The sequence below is a fragment of the Microtus pennsylvanicus genome, chromosome 1 (assembly GCF_037038515.1).
Source record: "Microtus pennsylvanicus isolate mMicPen1 chromosome 1, mMicPen1.hap1, whole genome shotgun sequence".
NCBI lineage: Eukaryota > Metazoa > Chordata > Mammalia > Rodentia > Cricetidae > Microtus > Microtus pennsylvanicus.
Window position 1 is genome coordinate 214907568 of NC_134579.1, and position 24004 is coordinate 214931571.

Below are 24004 nucleotides of genomic sequence, written 5' to 3' on the forward strand. Positions count from 1 at the left end.
CTGTGGTAGGCCATGAGTTCTCTGTGTTTTTATTCAGGAGTGGAATGAAGGGGCCATGAGGAAGTTGTACCTTTTCCTTTTTTTTTTTTCCTCCAAACTGCAATGGCTGTATTAACAATAAATAGGGGTCCTCTTTACCCACATCCTCCTTAACATTTCCAACATCAGATTTCTTGGTGATGGACATTCTGACTGAGGTGAGGTGTTATTTCAGAATAGTTTTAATGTGAATTTCCGTCATAGGTAGGAACAGACACATTTAAAATCAGTTATTCACCATGTGTGTTATTTGTTGGAAACTGTCTATTTCATTCCCTCGTCTGTTGATTGGAGGTTTTATTGCCTTGGTATTTAATTTCTGCAGTGGGAAATCCTGGCCACTAGTCCCCGGCCTGAAATGCAGCTGGCAGAGATGTCTCTGTTTCTGTGCCTGCTCTGTGTTCCCCTGACAGTTTCCTTTGGTGTGCAGAAACTTTTCACCTGTGGGGTCCTCTCTGCTCACACTTGGGGCTGGTTCCTGCCCTACTGAGGCTCTGTCCACAAAGTTCTTGCCAATAACACCTTCTTGAGAAGAGCCCCCGTATTTTCCCTAATACTTTCAGTGTTTCAAGTTTTTTAATTAAGGTCTTCGATCCATTTTGAATTGATTTTTATACAAAGTTAGAGGTAAGGTTCTAATTTTATTCCAGTTCTCTAGCACCATTTGTTGAATAGGCTTTCTTTTCCCACTGTGGGATTTGCCTCTCTTAACAAAAGTAGGTGGCCATTGCTTTCTCAGTTTATTTCCGGATCCTCTAACGCCACTTTGATCTGCCTATCCATTCCAGTGCTGATACCAGGCTCTGCATGTGCGTGTGTGGGTGTGTGCGTGTGTGGGAGAGAGAGAGATTACATGTCATGGCACCTCCAGCCTTGCACTTACTTAATTGGTTAGGTTGTCTGAAGCACGATTAATAAAAACTCAGGGTCAGAAATTAGGGTTCAACCTAAAGATCCAAAAAGCAAAACAGCCAGCTACTTGCTCTTATTGACCTCAGTCTGAAAGGGCGATCCTGCCTCCTGGAATCTAAGAAGGAGACTGGGTATAAGAGCTGTGTCCTCCCATCTTATATTACTCTCTAAGGCTGGGATTAAAGGTGCGCACCACCGTCATTAAAGGCACACACTGCCCAGTTTCTATGGCAACCAGTGTGGCTCCTGGGATTAAAGGTGTGTGTCATTGTGACTCCTGGGATTGAAGGTGTGTGCTACCATAGCCTGGTCTGTAAGGCTGACCAGTGGGACTGTTTTGTTCTCAGACCTTCAGGCAGTCTCTGTTTATTAAAATACAGTTGAAATGCCACTACCATTACCCATGGCCTTTATTGGTCCCACCGGAGTCTTTGAATCATTTTCCTAGATCTATAAAACATAACATCAAAATTTTGATAGGGATTACACTAAATCTGTAAATTGATCTTGGTAGGATAGCCATTTTTACAATATTAATTCTGCCAATCAAGGAGCATGGAAGGTCTTCCCCTGGTCTGACTTCTTTGATATCTATTTTCAATTCTTGAAATCTCATTGTAAAGGTTGTTCACCTCTTTGATTAGGTGTATTCCTAGGCACTTTTGAAAAGCTGTTTGAATGGGATACTTTCTGAATTTCTTTCTCTGAAAGCATATATGAAAGTATCCTGCATGTTTTCTCTGTGTTTATTGGATCACAGCCTTCTCTAGTAGAGCGCCTTTCCCGTGTGAAGTTGTCTTGGCCCTCAGGGGTGCTCTTTGACCTTGCTGGGGTAGCAATAGGTTCCAGCAGCAGTGGGGCCCACCGTGCCCAGGGTGGTCTCTGGGTGGTTTTCATGATGACTTCCCCACCTCTTGCTGTCCACAGAAGTCTTGGTGTCTGCTCACACCGCCTGCTCTTCCTTCTCCAAGGGCAGGGGCTTGGCAAATGTATTTGTATTGATGGTGATTTATTTGACATTTAGGATGGAATTCCAACTCAGTTCTAAGAATAGCAAAGGAGGGGACTTGTTTCTGAGAAAAAGAGACAAGAAGGTCTTCCCTGTCCTTTGGGGTGATACTGGGTGACTCCCAGAGTGCTGGCAACCTGTCTTAGTCAAGGTTACTATTGCTGCGACAAAACACCGTGACCAAAAGCAAGCTGGGGAGGAAAGGATTTATTTGGTCTATACTCCCAAATTGTAGTTCATCATTGAAGGGAGTCAGGACAGGATCTCAAACAGGGCAAGAACCTGTGGGAAGAAACTGATGCAGAGTCTGTGGAGGGGTAGTGCTTCCTCCCTTACTCTCCATGACTTGCCCAGCCTGCTTTCTTATAGAATCTAGGACCACCAGTGCAGGAAGGCCCCACCCACAATGGACTAGGCCTTCCCACATCAATAACTAAATTAGAAAATGCCCTATTGCTTGCTGTTATAGCGCCATTTCCTTCATTGAAGTTTCCTCCTCTCAGATGACTGCAGCTTGTGTCAAGCTGACATAAAGTTATCTAGCACACAGCCATTCTGTGATCAGCTGGTCCATTCTGTGTGTCACAGAGGATGGCTGGGAGCCACCCGCGTGCTTGACTATAGTGTTGAATTCAATCAACAGAGCACTTGATTTTGAGACTTTTTGGAAAAGCCGAATCCATACACGAAAGGAGGTTTTGTTGGGTGTACTTAGAGAACCAAATGGGGCCAAGAGAGGAGACCGTGTACAAGGAGGAGAAAGAAAAGAGAGATGTGTGGGTGACAGAGGCCAAAATCTGTGTGCAGCTAGAAGGAAGCTCAGCTTGCATAGGGGCAGTGAAAGAGACCTTCTCATGAGCATCTCAGCTTGCACTTCCTCCTCTGGCTGTGAAGGGAGTAACATCTCATTGTGATGCGCACAGCAGAGGTGCAGGGGCAGGCCGAGAGTGTGAGCATCTGCTTTAGGCTGACCAATCAAGGCCAAGCATACTCACAGGTGCGGGTGTTTTCATATAAAGAGTCCTTTTCTCCATTCTCACACTATCCTCACAGCTAAGCAATGAAACCAATACAGGTGTCTATCAACAGGGAGATAAAATGTGACTCTTAATCTTATACCCTGGACTCTTTTTTATAAAGAAGAATGAGGCTCTGTTGTTGTGGGGAAATGGATGCAAATGGAGAGAACCATACGAAGTGTATTAACTCAGTCTCAGAAACACGGATACGGCCGGCATTCTTGCTCTTGCCTGTGGGTCTAAATGCTATAGATGCATGAATCATATACATGCTCATGACGTGAACTTGAAGTAAAGCTGCACAAGGGAAGGGTACTAAAGGGAGAAGAGAGGTGAAAGGGGGAAATACGTTCGAAGTGCATTCTCTATGACATGAAAGTGGTCTAACTAACCCTGTAGAGTAGGGAAGAAAGAAGAGAGAAAGCTGTTGCCGTGACTGTGGGTCCTGACCCCAGAGCAGTGGTTTCCCGGAATGCTAGCTGCGCTGTGGGCCAGAACACAGAGCCCGCCGTGCAGCAGGGTCTGATGGGCCTAATAATGGAGCCTTGTTTGGCACTTTTCATGAAATGGAAGTACAGGAAACTAAATGAAATCAAAAGTCCCTTTCAGCTGAAAAAGAACAATGGGCCTAAATAAGTTAGGATTGATGAGAGGACAATTCAATCACTCTCTGCCTTTGGGCGAGTCATTTTTCCCCGAATAGGATGTTAGCTCTCACTGGAGAATCAAAGGGAGATTGAAATGAAGGATTTAAAGTCACACAAAATGACTTGTTATCCCAGATGACCAGATCCAGAAAGTCTGAAACCAATGCTTGCTTGGCATATTATTTTGAAGAAATTTCCAGAAAAAAAATATGAAATGGATGATATTTGATCCCAAAGAGGAGTGTAGATTAAAAAGCAGATTCATTAGTTCATTCATCTTTTAATATTTCCATCTAGATCTGTGCTGCAGACCCTGGGCTGGGTGAAATGTAGACACAAAGGAATGGTAATGTTGAGTGTTGTGTAAATTGAGTGTGTGTGTGTGTTTATATGAGTCTGTATGTGTGAGTGTGTGTCTGTGTGAGTATATGTATCTCTGACTATATATGTGTGTGAATGTGTATATGTGTGTGTATGTGTGTAAATGTATATTTGTGTGTGTATGTGTGAGTATATATGTGTGTTGAGTGTGTATATGTGTGTGTATGTGTGAGTGTATATGTGTGTGTGTGTATATGTGTGTGAGTATGTGTGTGTGTAAAGGTGCGTGTATGTGTGCGCATGTGTGAGTGGTGAGCACCTGGTGGTGATGGGAATTAAGACCCCACTTTTGCAAACCATGCAGATGCCCCACTGTCTCTGTTTATCCCCATGTTTCTCTGGAGAGCATGTTTCCAGGCAGTGGGCGCAGGGAGCAAGTCTCTCTCCTATGGCTTCACTTCTCCCTCTCATCCACATTCCACATCGTGTTGCCGAGTGTGGGCATCAGGCTGGCTTCCATGGAATGGCGTGTGTGGAATCAACTTCACCTTGCCCCCTTCCTTCTCTTGTAACCTCAGTCACCCGAAAAGGTTATTTCACGTGGGTCTTGGGTGGATGCTGTGTCCAAGGCTAAAGTTTCCATGGCTGGAACTGGTCCTTCCCCTGTTCTGTTAGCATTGAAGATACCTGACGATGTTACTGAAGTGTGGCTGACTCCACAGCCTGCCTCACTCTAGTGCTGATGACCTAACAAAGTGGCGCATTGTCCCTGACTTGGCATGGGCACCACCAGTCTTGTAGTTGATACATTCTTGGCCCATTCCCTGAGAAATAAAGAATCATAAATGGTCGTTGTTTTCTGCCACCATTCTCGGGCACCCTCTACTTTCCCTCAGTCTCTCTGTCTGCATCACACTTATGTACACACAGGTACATGTCCATCCATGAGGTATGCATATGCGAGCAACCTCCACCCTGTGCGCAGGATCCGGGCAGTATGATGCTGGCCATTGGCTTGCCTTCTCTTGCTCCGAGTGGAGCCCCTTGTGTCTGGGAGTCTCTACTCCTGCTTCTCTGCTCCAACTAGAAAGGCAACAAGAGGCTTAATTCCTGCTGGAATCTAGGTAAATATTTGAGTACACATTCATTAATTGCTCATGTAATTAGAACGTATCTAATGCTGCTATAATAAAGTGTTAGTAATGATGGTAAGCACGTGCTGGTCACTGCTTAGAGCGTTCCATGAATGAGCCAGTTGTGTTATTTACCGAAGATGGCTGATGTGTGTACTGATAACATCCGCTTTTGAATGAGGAGCCCAAATGTGACATGCGCAAGGTCATATAGCTAAGTTACAGCAGAGACAGGGAGGAGGGGGCGCCTGTGATCTGACCTGCGCTGTGGTGATGTATAAGAATCCACAGGGAATGGAAAGAAGTGGGAAAGCCTTCCAGGAGTCAGGCACAGTCAGCAGCGAGGGCTGTTTCAGCAACTGGAGTACAGGGCATGAAGGGAATGTCGAAGGGGAGCCTGTGGACTGCGTGAGAGCCAAGTGTGGGTGGTCAGGGCTTGGGCACCACCCTTGCTCATAGACAGTGGAGGGGCTTTCATGGCTGAGGTCCACGGACATGCTGGTCTTAGAAGGGAGATTAGACCACACCCTAGAGAATGAATGAGCTGCTGTTGGGGAGGTCTCCTGAAAATCTGATGATCTGACCATTTGCCAAAGGCAAGGTGGCTTGTATGATGGGTTCCCGTGAAGGTGCAGGTGAGAACGATGAGTGGAGCGTAGCTTCCGGGCTCACAGTGCAGCAAGGCAAGGTGTAAGCAAATCTGTGCCCATAGTCCTCATAAGTGACTGGCTGTGTGGAGCTTAGCGGGGGAAGACTTGCCTCACGTGCATGAGGCCCGAGGATCGAGCCCCAGTGCTGCCAGAATATAATTAACAAATAAATAAGAAGTAAATAAGCGTCTGCTGGAAACGTGCATAAATGACGCACGATCCCTCTCCCTCCCCAGGGAGGACAGGAAGGCTGTGGGTTGGAGAAGGAGACCTGGGGTGTGGGAACACTGAAGCACTGCCACATGTGGAGATCACAGTCTGGATCTCAGCTGCTCATTGTACCACAAGTCCTTAATAAGTAGCCGTCTTCCCAATGGAGATTGATAGACACCCAGATGCGGTCACTACCCAGGATGGAAGAAGCAGGCGGTGATTCCCCACTGGGTTTTTCCAGAAGGACCACAATGGGCCCAGCCAGATATACTTAAGGGCCAAGGAAAAACTCTTAACCAAATTTAATCACAGTTTAGCGAACTCATGAGCAGAGGGAAGGGGTGACCGAGGGAACTTAGAGATGGGGTTCTAGAGAGCAGAGAACACCGAGTACCTCAGGGCTTGCTGCGCACAGATGTGTTCCTTCTTGTACGCTGAAGAAATGGCCACTGTGTCAGGGAGAGTCTATATCTCGAGACAAATACTCAAACAGAGGAAATAGAGCAACATTCCCCAAACTCTTTAGCGTTTCCGTCTCCAGAACTACACACTGTTGCACTGAGCCTATCTCCCCACGTGCTCCTGGCGTACAATCCCAAAGCATCCAGATAGCATGGTGATTAATACTGCGCGGTAGAAACTGCCACGGGGCGTGTGGCCCACAGTTAAACACCGAAGGCAGAAGAACCTCTAAACAGATAACTGATTTTATTTTTACATGTTAGCAAATGCCCGTATTAACACGTATGGCCTCATTAACTTTATATTATTCCTTAATCAGTTTAGAACATAACTGTAGTCTTCTATGAACATGAACTTATTTTTAATTCCAAATAAACTTGATAAAGTACTTTATTATAGTAAAGATGTGATCTCCTGCATGTCACATTCTTATTCCCTAGATTTAGTGTTGCTCCATGAAAACCGTAAGAATGGGAGTTTTGATTGGGGTGTTTTGACCTGCTTCAAAGGCCCCTGCATCACTGGCAGACACGGGTGCCTGCCACTTTGTCCTGTGAGTTCCCTGGGCTATAGCTCGTGTCCTTCACAAGTGACCTCTACCCTTCACTGGCTGGCATCAACAGGGCTGGGGCACCATCAGAGATGATAGATAGATAGATAGATGGATAGAAAGGTAGATAGATGATAGATAGAGAGAGGCAGATAGCGATAGATGATAGATAGATAGATATAGATAGATAGATAGATAGATGATAGATGGATGGATAGATAGATAGATAGATAGATAGATAGATAGATAGATAGATAGATAGATAGACAGATGATAGAGATAGATAGATAGATAGATAGATAGACAGACAGACAGACAGATGATAGATAGATAGATAGATAGATAGATAGATAGATAGATAGATGATAGACAGACAGACAGACAGACAGACAGACAGATAGATAGATAGATAGATAGACAGATGATAGAGATTGATAATTACATAGATGGACAGACAGACAAATCCTTTTCTGTTATGTCTTTCTAGTCTGTGTTAGAGATCCTGACCATGATTCAGGTGGCTGTGGCTTCACATCTGAATTTCCATTGACTACTCACGCGCAGACACTGATCCCTGAACTCTGATCTCCCTACGACCCCACTGGGGTCATTATTAACCACACACTTGTTACCTTCTCTGAAATGTCTAGTTCAGTGTCCACCTGACACAGAGGCCCTCCTGTCTTTTCGGAACTGCCTGACAGGTTACCCCAACCCAGGTGACATCTGCCTAAACCAGACATCGTCTCCTGGATAAGCTCTGACTGGCTTCCGGCAGTCTTTCTGAGAACCCTTGCCCGGAACTGTGACTGTCTCCCATCTGAGTCTGGGTGCAGTCCCCCACCTGATGACACTTCCTGCCATTCACACCATTCCATGGTTATTCCTCGTTTCTCTTGAGCAGGGCCTCTTCCTAGGCATCCTTGTTGTGTGCCCCACTCGGACATCTAAACATTTGCTATGTTACTTTCTGTGATTGGTTTATTTTTAACTTTTACTTTAGTTTCCTAACTAAGAGACAGAAGAAATCATGATTACAAATAATGCAAATAAATACTAACTAGCATCTGTCAAATGCATGCCCAGTATGCTGGTGTGGGGGACAGTCCACTACTGCCCCACACAGCTGGTCCTTCTTGACGTGGCCTTAGTGCATCCACCTGACCTAACCTCTTTCGTTTTCTTTCTGTGACTGAGTGTATTGAAATCGACTGTATGTGACTGCATTCAAGGACAGTTTTTAGTAAACACCGACATGTTTGCGATGAATACCAGCGGCTGGAGCCACAAATAGTATCTTCCTTTCAGTTCCTGAAGTTTCGCTGAGATGTTCCTGGCCTCTCACACATTTCCTGCTTGTTTCATGGACTCTGCTGCTCCCAGAGAACCCCTGCACCTCTCTAGAGAGTGCGGTTTTTAGCATTGATCAGGAATGTTACAAAGGGGAAGATAAACTCTAAAAATGTATTTTTATATACATTTTGCCCCTTGGTATTTCTCTTTGGTTAAAATAAATGCTAATTTTAAGTTTTTAAAATTTTCCTTAACCTTAACATTTTGGCAAGTGATGGAGAGTGGGAAGCTTTGAAGCCACAGAACATGGGGCTCCCTTATTTATTACTCACCGGCTGCTACAGTTACGAACATAAAATTTCTCAATAATAAAGGTTAAGTGTGAATAAATTCAAGATCTGCTTACAACTGACCTTTAACTGTCTTGGTAGCATTTTTGACAAAAACTTAAAATAAGGTTATTGTACAAAGTAATTTGATTTTCTAGCCCACGTCCAGATTTGTGACTCCATAATTAATATCCTTCACCCAGACAGGGCAATCATCAGTATTTGTATACAGTGACCATTCCGGCAGTGAGGAATTGCCACAAAATGCAACTCTGTCTAGCCATCTAAGAGCCTGGCCAATGTCATTGATCCCTGAAGATCTTTCCTGTCTGGCTTTTACACTAACCAGTAATTAATTAATATTCTCTGTAAAGTCTTACATATCAAGTATTGATTTTATTTCTTAACAAACTCATTTTGTTATTTATTTCTATTGTGAACTTCTAAAAAAGCATTTTCTAAATATGCTTTAATCACAAATGGGATTGCCGCCCTCTTGGGTACAACAGTTTTTAGTCAACACTCTCTCCCTGCTTAACAGTGTTCATACATTCCCTGAATGTGCCCTGTAGTCAGCCATATTAGCCTCAACGCTGAACATTTTCTTTCTCTCTTTCAAGGTCATTTTTTCTTGTCTTGTTTTATTAGCGAGAACCTCTACAATGCTGGGTGAAGTAACAGTGACTGTCTTCAAAGCTTCACCATAGAGTGTCATGTTTGTGCATGCATTTCTTTCAGATTTTGTCTACAAACACAAATACAATGTTGTAATGTCCTAGCATTTTACCCATGGGGCCTGGTTTTAACATACTGCTGGAATCTTGATTTTTCATGTTGTTCAGTTGTCTTCAGAGGTGACAGCATTGTGCTATGGCTCATATGGTGGGTTGTGTTATTGTCTTGAGCTTGGGCTCACACAGTGGGTTGTATTATTGTCTTGAGCTTGGGCTCACACAGTGGGCTGTGTTATTGTCTTGAGCTGGGGCTCACACGGTTGGTTGTGTTGCTGTCTTGAGCTGGGGCTCACACGGTTGATGGTGTTGCTGTCTTGAGCTGGGGCTCACACAGTGGGTTGTGTTGCTGTCTTGAGCTGGGGCTCACACAGTGGGTTGTGTTGCTGTCTTGAGCTGGGGCTCACACGGTGGGTTGTGTTGCTGTCTTGAGCTGGGGCTCACACAGTGGGTTGTGTTGCTGTCTTGAGCTGGGGCTCACACAGTGGGTTGTGTTGTTGTCTTTTATTGTCCTTTTCTTAAAAGACATCTCTGCAAGTGGGTTAAATAATTTCATTGTAATTCAGTGCTTCAAATGTTTTTATTTCTGTAGTGATTTTTTTTGATTTATGAGTAATTCAAAAAAATTTGTAAATTCCTAAATCTGTAAGGATTAGAAGTTGGGCTTTTGCCTTACTAAGTGTTATTTTGTTTAATTTTCTTTAGAGAATATGACATTCAGGACAGATGTTTTTGGGTTCCTTCAGATTCTTTTTATGGGCTCAGTACTTATTTAACTTTCAAAAATATTTGGAATGTGTTTTCAAAGAATGCATTTGCTCTAATTGTCAAATTTGAAGTTATGTGTAGATTCTCAAAGTGGAACTTACATCTCAAATGTATTTTAAAATTTTATATTTTAAAAAACTTAAAAAGAAAAATATTCTAACAATAAAAATGTGTGAATCCTACAAGAGGTTAACAGCTATTGGATGGTTTTCAGAATTAAATAAAAGGGTTGCTGGTTCATGAACAGTGGTCAAGCTGAGGAGAGAAGAGGAAGCCAGGATGGACTTTTCTGTAAGTGTAGAACTTCTGTACATGCACTGGACGTCTGGGTACCATCTGGAGAGGAACCGTAGCTGAAAGAGAGCCGTGAACATCTGGGTACTATCTGGAGAGGAACCGTAGCTGAAAGAGAGCCGTGGACATCTGGGTACCAGCTGGAGAGGAACTGTAGCTGAAAGAGAGCCGTGGACATCTGGGTACTATCTGGAGAGGAACCATAGCTGAAAGAGAGCCGTGGACATCTGGGTACCAGCTGGAGAGGAACTGTAGCTGAAAGAGAGCCGTGGACATCTGGGTATCAGCTGGAGAGGAACCATAGCTGAAAGAGAGCCTTATACTTCACACCAGAAAAGTCACCAATACGTTCGTGATTTAAATGGAAATGGCTATATTCTTTATGGCACAAAATTGGAGACAACTCTTTCTAACAATAATTCAAACTTCAGGACACAGAAATGATTGAAATTTTTTAGCAACATAACAATGACTGCATTAGCAAAAGATAAACAAGATGTCCCTCCATATACAAACCACTATGCTCCACCCCAAAAGCAAAAGACCCAGAAAAAAAAGAAACCAATGGTTCATAGTGAAAAATCGCAAAGAATATGGAAATATGATCTACAGGAGACAGTTTACAAATGGATTTCAGGAATGTCTTTGAAAGGTGGTCATGCTCACAGGGAGAGAAATGGAAGTTAAAGCCACACTGAAATGCCATTTTTATCTCGGATGTCCTTAAGAATCAGCCTCTGATAGCATTCTCTCTAGATAAACAGTAGAAACACAGGTAGTGGCATATTGCTTATGGGGATATAACTTGATACCATATCTGTGAAGCATTTATTTGCTAAAAAATCTGTCAAAATGATGTATGTGTGTGATTTTGATAGCATATAGACAGCATATGTATGCTGTTATATGTACTATATATAATATATAAGATATTTATTGTATATGCATATATATTATTGTATATAGATATCATATGTCATATATATGATATATTTTTATAAAGTAATTCTTCCCCTCAGTTTTTATCCTGCCCCCTATTTCCCACCTTTTGTCTTGAATGCGCCTATTATAAACTAACACATAACAAGGATGTGCCTGGTGACAGCCCGTCTTTTGAGGGCCAGCTTGACCCACCACACTTCTTCATTTCTATATTTAGCCCCATCTCACATGTCCCCACTGCCTGTCTCCATCCTGCATATCCCTGTAGGTATGCTGGTTTACAGATGCCCTGACCACACGTGGCTTTGCGTGGGCTCCTGGGATCTGAACTCAGGTCTTCACACGCATGTTGCTAGCACTTTATCCACGGAGGCATCTCTGCAGCCTTGTCACTTTTTAAAAGGGCATTTTGAAGTGTCCCTTTTCATATTTCACTCTCTTATTTCAAGTTGCCAGCCCCAGCACTCACCCCCACACCCACAAGCCAAGTGAGCAGTTGGGGGTCACTCTGTCACCATAGTGACTGGTGAAAATTTGACAATGGGCATATATGAGAGCAGGAGCTAAGCTTTCTGAGTGGCAGTACATGTCTCCCACATTGTGTAGGTGATAATGCTCCTTCATCTGTTTGGGATCTGGTCCCTGTGAAGGCCATCGCTATTGTCTGAGATTTGATTTCTAGCCTTTACATTCTTTGGGCTTTTATTTCTCGGGGATTTTTTTTTCCACTGAGAGTTTCCCATCAAGTTATCTTTCTGTTCCTGTAAATGAGAGAGAGATGCCTTCTGGTCCCCTTTTCACCAGGGAAGCAGCCTTCAAGTTCCCTGACTGCGCAGGCATTCCTGCTCAGGTCCCTTCTCTTGGCATGCTGTGTTTTCAGCACCATGTCTCAGCCTGGGGCTGATCCCTCCTGAGGTTGCCTGTCGCTACCTGGAACCCCCCACTTACCTCTGTGACGGATTTCATCCTCATCTCTGGCACCTGAGTATCTCCTGAGCTCAGCCCATTTTCTACCTGTGTTGTTAGGATGTTCTGTTTCATGATTAAATTTTTTGGTGGTTTATGACTCATCTCAGTCTTGTCTACCATCTTCCTGCTGCCAAGAACACATGTCATGTTCAAAAGTTTCCAATGCCAAAATAAACATGCAACACGTATGACTTTGTTGTATATTTAATATAGCTAAAACATAGAATTGCTGAAAAAATTTTAAGTTACTCACCATGACTGTGTCTATACACATTTAGAGACAGGACCCATATGTGTGAAATGGGTTAAAGACATCATCTACAGACAGCATTTAACACCTATAGACTGTGAGGCTTCCTTATTTTTTTTGTTTTTTTTTTTTTGTTTTGTTTTTCGAGACAGGATTTCTCTGTGGCTTTGGAGCCTGTCCTGGAACTAGCTCTTGTAGACCAGGCTGGTCTCGAACTCACAGAGATCCACCTGCCTCTGCCTCCCGAGTGCTGGGATTAAAGGCGTGCGCCACCACCGCCCGGCTGTGTGAGGCTTCTTGCAACAAGTTAGTGGCTGCCTCTGGGTAGAGAACACTTTAAAAGCCTTGCTTTACAAATGTCATAGTAAGTATATATAAGTCCGTAATACATACATAGCTAACCACACCTTTACATATTAGCTTGTAATTTCTGCATAGTGTCCTCAGGAATTATTGTATGGGCTATAACAGCAGATACTTTCTGTATTCCATTTGCTAATTGATGAAACTATGAGAAAGTGTGTAGTCTCTGGTCAGAATATCCCAGAAGTTGTTAACCGTAGTGTGTTTCTTACCATTCAGTATGGCATTATTGAGACATATCTGTTATGGGGACAAAATATTGAATTTGATAGGCTAAGGGAGATAGAGTTTTATTGCTTCTAGCCAAAAGTCACCAAAGGACTGAGGCATCCAGCAACGCAAGCACTGTGATCTTTACAATGTTTGCATGGATTCTGAAGATGATTTCGTGCACAGAACACTTCACATCTCTGGGGTTAATGTCCAAAGGGCTGCTGACCAGTGAGGCACCTGTGACTTTAACCTTGTGTTCAACACAGCCCTTGGCTCGGTCCAAATCCAAACAGTTTCTTCTAGTTCTGGATTTCATAAACTTCCATAAGAAGATTATCAAATGTGTAAATGAGAGTTTATGGTGATTCTTGAGAAAAACACATTATCTTAAGCACTAAACTGGTCACCTTATGATCAGGAAACTGCATAGATGGAAAGCTATTAGTTGTTAAATAAACTGTAAAAAAGCCATTTTTAAGCCTAAATGAACCAAAAAGAGCAGTAATTTAGAAGCACCCTACAAAATAGTCATGATGTAACACTGTGTACCATAAATGGGGGACCTCAGGGATTGCTATTTTCAAGACTTGAGGCAAATCATAGATTCACAACATCTAGATTTTTACAATGCAGACCTTGTCATTGCCTCATGGACATATTTTAGGGTGTTTGCACCTGAAGGTCCTTTGTTCATAAGCTGTTGCCCATACACAGGTCAGTCTGTGAACACCCTACATGACAGCTACTGAATTTCAGGCTAAACATGAAATCATCCATACTGGTTGTCTTTCAAGGTGCTCAACACCTCGTCACATCATCATGAAATGCTCAGGTTCATGAGATATGTCCCCACAGAGAGAACAAAAGCATTTTACTTGAAGAATAAAGTTGCAGGCTATGTAAACTTACAGGGATGTGTACATCCTCTGCTGCTTCAGGATCAATATAAAACTCCACACCCTCCGGACCCCTGTAATAGCCCGGCACTGGGTGAGCATAGGCTCTCATCACTGACCCTTGTGTCTCAGTTCAGTCGACTTCCTGGTAGATTTCAAAAGGTTGGGGTTAAATCCAAGGCTCAGCAAGATGGCTCAACAGGTAAAGATGCTTGCTGCCAAGTCCAAGGTCATGGTTAATCCCTGGGACCAACATGATGACAGAGAGAACTGATCCCTGAAAGCTGTCCTCTGACCTCCCTAGGCATACCATGGCATGCCCACACTCATAAATAAAGACATATTAATAAATAAACACAACACCCACCATGTCTAAGGATTCTTGTGAGCATATCCTCCTCAGCAGTGGCAAACTCACTGAACAACAAAACTTCAGAGACTTAATACATCTGAGAGAAAGTCATAGAGGGTGGCGGTGGTGGCAGTGATGACAAAGGGGCCTCCCTGAACTGATGCTCAGGTGAAAGGACTTGATCACAGAGAACTCTGGGGGTAAGAGAGTGGCCCATGGACTGAGCTGTCCCCACTTCATTCCCATTGATCATGTGTAGGTACTAAAACAAAGCCACCTGGGTCTAGATGGAGATGCTAAAAGTATTAGTGTCCTTCTGAGAAGTGACAGGGGCCTGGGACCCCACTCTCGACACACACAGAACAATGGCCTGTGAGGGTAAGGGGAGGATGCTCTCCAAGGTAAGGAAGAGAGCCCTCAACAGAACCTGGCCATGCCGAAACCTGACACTGTGTTTCTAACCTCCATAACTGTGGGAAAAGAAATGTTTAAGGTGTGTATATGCGCATGTGTGTTGTGTCTGTATGTATCTGTCTGTCTCTGTGTGTGTGTGTGTGTGTGTGTGTGTGTGTACAAAAAACATGGTATATAGGTCAAAGGTTTATGGAAGGCATCTTTTTCAATGCTCTCCATGTTTGTTCTTGAGACAGTCTCTCACTAACCCTGTAGTTCCTAATTCTTCTACTTCCAACAGCCCTGGGAATCCCTTACCTCTGCCCTTCTGGTGTTGAGATTACACTCACACAGCACTGCACCCAACTTTTCGTGTGGGTGACAGGATCTGAAGTAGGTCATCATGCTTGCATACTATTCCCTTTACCAGTTGAGCCTTCTCCACAGCCCTAAATGCTTTTTTTGACCATTCAGCTGTTAGTATCTTGGTTTTGCCACCTGAGCTGTAGGAATGCACCTCCAAAGACAGTTTCTAAGTAGGGCAGGGTGAAGGCAAGCGAGTCTTCAGGGCACTGCACATGCCAGAGGGAGAAGGCACTGAAAGCACGGGTCAGGGAAGCCCTGTGGGACTTTGACCAGGAGCAGTGGGAGTCTATCACCCAAAGGAATGGGAGAGACCTGGCATTGGGGATGTGGTACAGGAGGCCCAGGGAGGATGGGAAGGGTTGTTGTGTTATACTAATGAGATCAGAAGAGGCTAAAAGGACTAGAGAAAGGTGACCATTGGTGGTCTTGATCAAAAGGAATTAGGACACAATTGGCAAGTGAGCAAAGAGAGGGTGGAAGTAGAGAGCCGTAGACATCACTCTAGAGGATTCACTGTACTCTGAAGATGGTCCTAATGCTCCTAGGGGAAATTTAGGGAAAACAGAAATGGAAGAGGAGGGGTTGGGAAGGAAGAAACAATGGTAAAGTAAAGCCAAAAGTCAAGTAAAATGATATTAAAATACATGAAGCTCTTTATACTAAGTGGACCCCAAGAGGCCTTGCTAAGGCCTAGGCGAAAAGAAACAGTATTATGCTCACAAAATGGGCCCCTAGAAGACATGAAAGCAGGAGGTTTCACACGGAAAGAAGTCCTCTCCTGTCTAGCGGGCAGCACCTACAGCATTTAAAGAAGGCTGTCAGCATGCAAGGGCATGTTGTTCACTGTGAAGGCAGCAGACCTACGCCGGTGGCTCATGTGCCCGGTGACAAACAGATCAGGAAAAGACAGGATTATCACCACTCGGTAGTTCATCACTTTCCCTGTCTTCAACTGCTCCCTTCTTCTTCTATGTTATTTTATGAATTTTCCTTACAGCTTTTTGAAGACAGAGTCACATGGGTACTCAGTATTTGTCATTGAAATATTATAAAATGGAAGAGATAAAGCAATTCCCACCATGCAGTAGGAGAAGCCCTCCAAACACAAGGTTGGAGAGAGCAAGGAAGGAAGGGAGGGAGTGGACAGCACACTTTAGGCCACTCAGTTACAGTGATGATAATGTTAGATCGGACTCCACCCAACTGCATTGGTAATGATGTGGAAAATGAAGACATAGGACAAAGGACGATTCACCAGACTGCAGCAGCAACATCCCCCATCCAAATGGCTCGGGTTTGAGTCCCACCCAGCTCTAGCATTGATCATGAGCTTCAGTGGACCTTAAGGGAGTTAGTTGTCCAGACACCCCGTGCCCCTCAGGTTTCCTATATTGACACTGGGACACTAGTTCTATCCTTTAACATTGTCCTGTTAAGGACACCAATGCAATGTTTATAGTTCCTGGCATCACGCCGTCTAGCATCATTGTTATTCATAGTATTGTTGCCTCAAATCACAGAAAGGAAAAACAGAATTCACACACACACACACACACACACACAAAATTTGGCACGTCAGTGATCTTGTTAGGAGATATTTAACTTCCTTGTCTCCCTAAAAGTATATATCTGAAACACCTGAGGAAGAAAAGATAGCTACAACAGTGTTTAAATAAGCTGTCCTGTCTTTAAAGTCCTTGCAAAATCATACAGCATAAATAAATAAAACAAAATCTACTGAACAAAACTGGGAAGTAGAAAGAAAAAACATATGAAAAATCAAACTAGAACTCATACAAATGACAGGTATTAAATCAGGCATCGCTATACCGCAAATGGCTTAACATGAAAATATAGTCTTAAATCATATCAAAATATAAAAGTTGGTAATTATATAGGGCACGCCTACAAGTACAATGTTCTGAAAAGGGAAATTAGCAAAATATAAGTTTCAGTAACAAAGAATGACTGTGATCAGTGCTATGGGATTTTTATATATACTTTAAAACACAAGTAAAAAAATAGTACAGGAAGCATTAACTATGAATCAGGTGACAAGGTAAAATTATAAGTAACATTGTACCTTTGTATCCAGGAGATACAGCAGTAAATTTCCCACAGTGTGCAAAATACCACCCCCAAAACACTTTGAAATGTTCAGAGAAACTTAAGACCACCCTTACTCAGAGGTTATTCCATGCACTTCAGCTGGAATCAAATACATTGTGTAAATCGACAAATGAATCTAACAAATGAAGTACACGTATGTTTGTGTCTTCCTACATTTGTGACCCTTAGGCTTGGGGACATAGATTCAGAACCACTCAGACCCTGAAGAAAGTGATCTGTTGACTGCCAGTCACCCACATCGTGGGGGCAGCAGAGATGAGCCTGTAGACTCCAGAGGGCCGAGAGGAAAAGCATCCTACTATTAAGGAGGGCATTTCTCAGGGTCACTTAAATAGGAGCTCATGGGAGACTGGGCACATTGGTAAAGACTCGGAAACAAGGAAATTGGCCCTGTACTGGGAAAGCAATATGTGCTAAAAGCTCCACTCAGGGTTGAGATATTCGCCATTCATTCCCTTGTTTTCTTGATGCCACCCAAGTCCCAGGAAACCACAGGTGGCCCTAATTGCCTTACTGGCCAATTATTGACACACATATATATTCCTTATTATATTCTTGTTAGAAGTTTACGTATCAATCTGTTTAGACCAGTTTGGGTTTCCTTTCATTTTGTTCTTACACATGCGTTTTCAATGTACCTATCTTGAATCCTAATCTGAACATTATGATCAGACTTGGCCCCGATGGAAAAACAAAAAACAAAATCACTAAATGATCAATGTGCTCCCAATAACATGTGAGCAAGGCACTTGGTGGTTGAGATTTCAAAGCTGAGAATGTTACCCTCATTGCTGAGAGATCAAAGGCATGGGGCACGCTTCTGGTGACTGAGTGTGGGGGTCTTCTTCCCCAAAGCAGGTAACAGAGCTGCCTGGGGGCCCTGCACACCCTGCTGCACCGTTGTTCTCACACGGTGTTTCTTCTCTCTGCTTCCAGGTAGAAATCGAGAAGCTGGATTACCATCACTACCTGCCTCTGTTTTTTGACGGGCTCTGTGAAATGACGTTTCCCTATGAGTTCTTTGCTCGGCAAGGAATCCACGACATGCTGGAACACGGGGGGAACAAGATTCTGCCTGTCATTCCGCAGCTCATTATCCCGATAAAAAGTAAGTGAACAGGTAGAAAGCGTCACTCAGAGTCGCCTGCCGCCACGTTTGACAACTTTCTAATTAAGCAGTAAAACCCAGCAGACCGAGACGATCTCCAGGCTGGGGAGTTTCATAAACTGACTTCTGAGGCCAGACAACTGCAATCTCTGAAAATACTTGTCTTCACCAATACTACACCATGACTTAACCACAAACAAAACAAATCGCGGGAGAGTCATACTAATCTAAGATACAGCATGGTCATGACATGGGGTCCAGACACTAGCTTGTCCATTCGGAGGTAATGTGTGTGACCTTTCATGTGTTCCGTACCCAAACCCCAAGTTCTTGTTAAATAGCACCTCTACTTTTTTAAGTTAAATAGAAATACAGTTTTGCTGAGTTTCCATGAAGTAGTAGGAGTCATAATTTCGGGATCTGGGTGGCAGAAAATGGTTTTTTAGCACAGGGAACTTTTAATTCACAGTGGGTTCCTGCAGTGACTCCAGGAGACAAGGACCACTAGCGTTTCCCTTCCTAACACGGGAGCATGCTTCCTCTCCACAGTTTGCTCAGGCCTGGCCGCCTCCCGCTCTCCTGAAAGGAGCCTCCTCACCGCTTTCCGATGTGGTCCTGTGAGCTCTCCAGGCACTGGGCTAGGTTTTTGGTTGTTTTCCATCATATCTTCTTGGCTTCTGTTAGAGCTGGCAATAGAATCCCCACAGGCCAGCCTGGTGCTCACCACAAAGATTAGAGAGATCGGTCCACCGATTCCCAGATGGAGAATCGGGCCTGCTCCTCCCACCAGGCACCACCAGGTCCAGTGCGGCTTGCTATTCCTTTCACCATACTGCTAATAAAACCAGGAGGCCAGAGGCTCTGAGAATTCCACAACAGAGAGAGTTCTCTCTTTTCCCTACGTTGAACTATCCCAGGCAGGTAAAACTCCCAGCTTTGGCCTCAGCTGCCCCATGACCTGCACGGGGTGACAAGGACCTTTTCTCCCCTTCACATTCTGTCCCAGCCCCTATCCAGGTCAACTGCTTCCCCGAGGCTGGAGGGCCCTTTCCTGGGCTTCGAGGCTTTCAGGGCTCATCTTAACAGTCTCGTGTGCTCTAGCCACATGGTGTGACCAGAAGGAGGACAGAGGAGTTCACTGGGGTCGCTGCCCAGAGCCTGGGTTACTTAGTTTTGTTTATGGTCCATCTTTTGTTGATTTGAAGTAACTAAGTGGCAGTAAGGTTTGGGATGTCAACATTCAGCTCTCATCCCTGCTCACCCAGAGCCAGCTCTGGAACTTTCTGGACTGGTTTGAACCTTTGGAGAGCTGGTAATATGGTAGCCCCGTTCTACCCAGGAAGGGTCAAGATGACCTTGTGTGAAAAGAAAAGGCCTTCAAAGGGGCCCTGAGTTGCCAGCACGCCCTTGCTCTTGTTCATCAGCCTCCAGAAGGACTCTTTACAAGGCCCTCAGGAATGAGACGGAGGCTGAGTAGTTCAGACTTTCCTACTTGTGATTTGTTCTCTCCTTTGGGTCACTTGGCTTAGAGATGTTCACTTCTAGTTGAAATTTCTTAGAAGAAGATATACAAGTTTCACAGAGAAACAAAAAGGAACCAGACTATTCTCTCCAGGAGCCATCTGACCTTTTGTTCCCACACCTATCAGCAGAGCACCAAAGTCCAGTTCTCTGTCCTACAATTTCAAATAGGTGCTCTGTCTATTTCAGATGGGTGATAGATAGGTACTTCCTTGAGGGGCTTCCACACTTCAATGGTGCATATACTGGGAGGGGGGGGGGGGGCGGGCAGGTGTGGGTAAGGGTGAAGAAGGAAGAGTCCTCTAGTGGCCTGACCTGGGAATTAATGTTTGGTCTGGGATTAATGTTTGGTCTACAGTGAAGAAAAATCCATCTCAACCCAGCCCACAGCCACAGTGAGCAAAGATTCTCTGCGTGTCGAATTCAGAAGAGGGTTGGAAGTGGAGCAGAGGGGGAGGGAAAGGGCGAGGGGCAACCATAATTGTGTCTCCTGCTTTGGCAAATTAGAGAGCAACACCATGGTGGGGAGGGGGGATGGCCCATTGGGCAGAATATACACACACACACACACACACACACACACACACACACACAGAGAGAGAAAGAGAGAGAGAGAGACAGAGAAAGGAGGGAAGGAGGGAGAGAGACGGGGAGAAATAACTTTGAATTCCCAGAGGAAAAAAATACTGCACATTGAGTGTTGAAGCAGAATAAACTCATAGAATGTTGTTTGATAGTCTTGAAATTCTAGAGGTTATTGCAGCACCACATCCTAAATAAGAGAGGAACTCACATGCAAATAATCCAATCTGAATGCAGTAAGGGAAACTCCACAAGCCAAAGGGAAGCAGCTATCTCCAGAGAGTTGGAGAGAATCATCAACCACCCAACACTAAGAGCGTAAGCGAGGGCTCCAGCCTGTGATGAGGCAGTGTAGGAAGGGCAAGTCTGCAAGAAAGGGATGAGTAAGGAGGATTAGCAGGGAAGTTGGGACCCAAACCGGAACTGTAGATGGGTGTTCCCTAGAAAAGTATTAGGACAACAAACAGAAACCAAGGCAGAGGTCCTGGGAGGAAAAACAGCCTTTACCATGTGGTCAAGGAGCTCACACAGTGCAGAGAAAATCAATGACAAGAAGCCTGGCAAAGCACATTTGCAAAAGAAAGAAGGAAAGAAAGGGAGAGAGAGGGGAAAGGAAGAAGGGAAGGAGGGAGGGAGGAGAAAAAGAAAAAGAGGAAAGGATGGAGAAAGGAAGGAAAGAACAAGGAAGAATCCTGCGAACATTACAGGGAAAGGCTGTGCACCAAGATAACCAGAGCTCAGCCTGGTTACCACTGAAGCCAGACAGATGAGTGACAGGCCGTCAGAGGAGGAGGACCCAGCCTTGGTGCTGTGCCTCCCAGTAGTAAAGACCTGTGGAGCCATGAGCTGTAAAACCCATCAAGATGCCTCCAGCCCTGTCAACCCAAAGGGAGGATCTCAGAGTCTACAGGCCTCGTGGTCAGAAATCGCCACCCCTAGAGTTAAGTTGAAGCGGTTGGCAGAGAAGAGTTCACAGCTACACATAATGTCATGATAATTTTGTGGTGACTCAAAATTCAAAAAAAACTGGGCTCTAAGCCTTTAAAATCAACAAATAAGGCAAAACTCATCCAGCGGTGATTTAAAAAGACACAGCTGAGGGGCAGCAAACCCGAGGGGCAGCAAGAAGGGGCAAAAAGCTCAAAGCAAAGATGGTGAGTATGGAATTAGCTACTGCCAGCCGGGAAAATCAACTTTCAAATTTGCTCATAAAGCACAAAACACAGTGTAAACACCAGCTCTACTAAACAAAATATGACAAAAACATTAAGAAAAGACATTTTTAAAGGCACGAGCACCCATTTCATTTTTAGAAAAGTAAATTTTGGAGCTAGAGAGATGGCTCATTACATAAAATCTTTGCCAGAGCACGTGAGGACCTAAGATTAAAGCCCTAGCGGCTCTGGAAAGCCGGGCCCAGTGGTGCGTGTCTGCAATCCCAGTTCTTTGGCTAGAGAAAAGATGGAACTAGGAGAAGATGAGGGCAGACTGTCCAAGGTTGACCTGTGACCTTTACATGCATGCTACGGAATACACACACCCATGTTCACATACAGGAATGTGTATATATATCTACACATGTACAAAGGTTTTTAAGTAAAAATTAATATTACGAAGTTTCAAGTATATAAAAATATTGGTTTATGTTGGTGAGCATATTCTCAGTAAAGATTTGATCTTCAAAACTCTCTTAGTTTTCTCTTTGAAAGCTAAGGCTTGGCATTTGAAGAGCAACTAGCTGCTCATCCTGATGCCCACTGTCTCTGGAAGAATGGACTTCCTTCCCAGGAGAGGTGACGGTTGACATTCCTCAGGAGAGGTGATGGTTGACATTCTTCTGGAGAAGTGACGGTTGACATTCCTCTGGTCTCCTCTTTGGCTTTCAGATCTAGAATTTCTGCCAAGCCGTAGAGATTAGGAAACCCTGGACAGTACAGACACGGAGGGACAAGAGTCGCCACACTTGCCTCAAGCAGCCGGGCACGGCAGAATGAAAGCTTAGTTTCCCACATACTGGCATGGAAGCAGGGTAAAGATGACTTGAGGGAAATGACGGAGGCCAGCTTTCTGCATGCCACCTATGGAGTGGGAGATCCTCCCTTACTCACGATGGGAATGAGTACAGAAAGCTATAGACATGCTGAGTAGTCATGCATGGACACAACAGATGGCCCAGGACGGGATGCATAGGGGGAGGCACTGTCAAGGCTGTCTGCAAGAAGATAAAAGAAACTCAGCCCAGGCCGCCTGCTGTGTCCTCAAGGAAACTAGAGAAGAGATTCTTTCACTGTAAAGAAAGGCTTCTTCCTTCAGGAGCATGCGAGGGAGGCTTGTTCTATTAGGAGCTTGTGGTCCCTCTCCTGGGTAAGAATCTACCTTTCTCCTGTAAACACGCCTTTGCCCCTTCCTGCTTTTCAGTGTGGTGATATCAGCTTCCATTAATCGAGGAATCTGTTTGTATACTTCAGTAATCACTGCAAGTCATTCACCTGCAGTAGTTAAATTTCCATGTGATCTGTCTTGGCATTCACATCGAGTCTTTTCTTGCCTGCTTGATTTCGGTATTTCCTGATTCTCCCCATGGATCTTAAGGTCTAGTAAGAGGATGTTGTTTTTCAAGTATTCAGAATATCCATCAGGTGGTCCACCAGTTATGTTTCTGGGGTCAATCCTTCTTTGACCCTCCGTATTGACACCCTGGCCTGGACCATGCGTGCCCTAACCTGGCATGTGCTCTGGCATCTTGTGCATGAACTTGTTCCTAGACAGTGTGTTTCTTCATCATTTCCATAGGGCATGCCTTCCAGCAACTTCCTGAAGATTCAGGAAGAATGTATCTTTTAGTTCTTGGATCTGAACATTTATAAAACTCAATTATTTGTTTTGCACATCTGAGGCCACGTTTCTGTATCTTTGGAAAAAAAGTTATCCTTTAACAGGCATTATGGTACACACCTTTAATCCTAGCACTCAGGAGGCGGAGGCACGCAGATCTTCGTGAGTTTGAGGCCAGTCTGATCTACTCAGTGAGTTCCAGGACAGCCAGAGGGATGTAGAGAGGTCCTGCTTTAGAAAAAGGTACAATTTGACTTTCATCTGCCTGTGATTTATCCTCCAGTCTCACAAAGTGTTTTCCATCTTCTTGATATTTCCAGTAACATAAAATTTCTTGGTGATGTGTTTTGGTTATTTTTCCACTAATTTTCCTGGAAATCTCAACTTAGAGGTGACCTCTCAGCTGTGGACACTTCCCATGCATTCTTTCTTTGAAGACTTTGCTGCTTTCTTTTCCTGTCTCAGAAGAAGTGGTAAACAGTGTTCTGCCTCACAAGCTGACCCCTCCGCCAAGCCCTTCACTTTTGCTCAGTTTCCCATCTCTGCTTCAGAGTTCTGCCTCCTAGGAATCTTTGTGGACTTTATCCCCCAAACTCAAAACGTTTTATTTTAGCTATTCTTAACTTTATTTTTTCTGATATTCTTTTAATTAATGTTTTTTCCTTTATGAGTACGCTTTGTCAGTCTCTTATTTCTCAATACATTTATTTCAGA

The 24004-nt window shown here is 44.1% G+C and overlaps 1 protein-coding gene across 1 annotated transcript in view; it reads left to right on the forward strand.

Moving 5' to 3' along the window:
• The window catches only part of Pacrg (parkin coregulated), a 446844-nt gene that overhangs the window by 209779 nt on the left and 213061 nt on the right, over nucleotides 1-24004 (forward strand). Inside the window, exon 3 of the mRNA XM_075959305.1 lies at nucleotides 18181-18352. Within this exon, the coding sequence (XP_075815420.1) occupies nucleotides 18181-18352 (172 nt within the window). The remainder of the gene's footprint in view (nucleotides 1-18180; nucleotides 18353-24004) is intronic.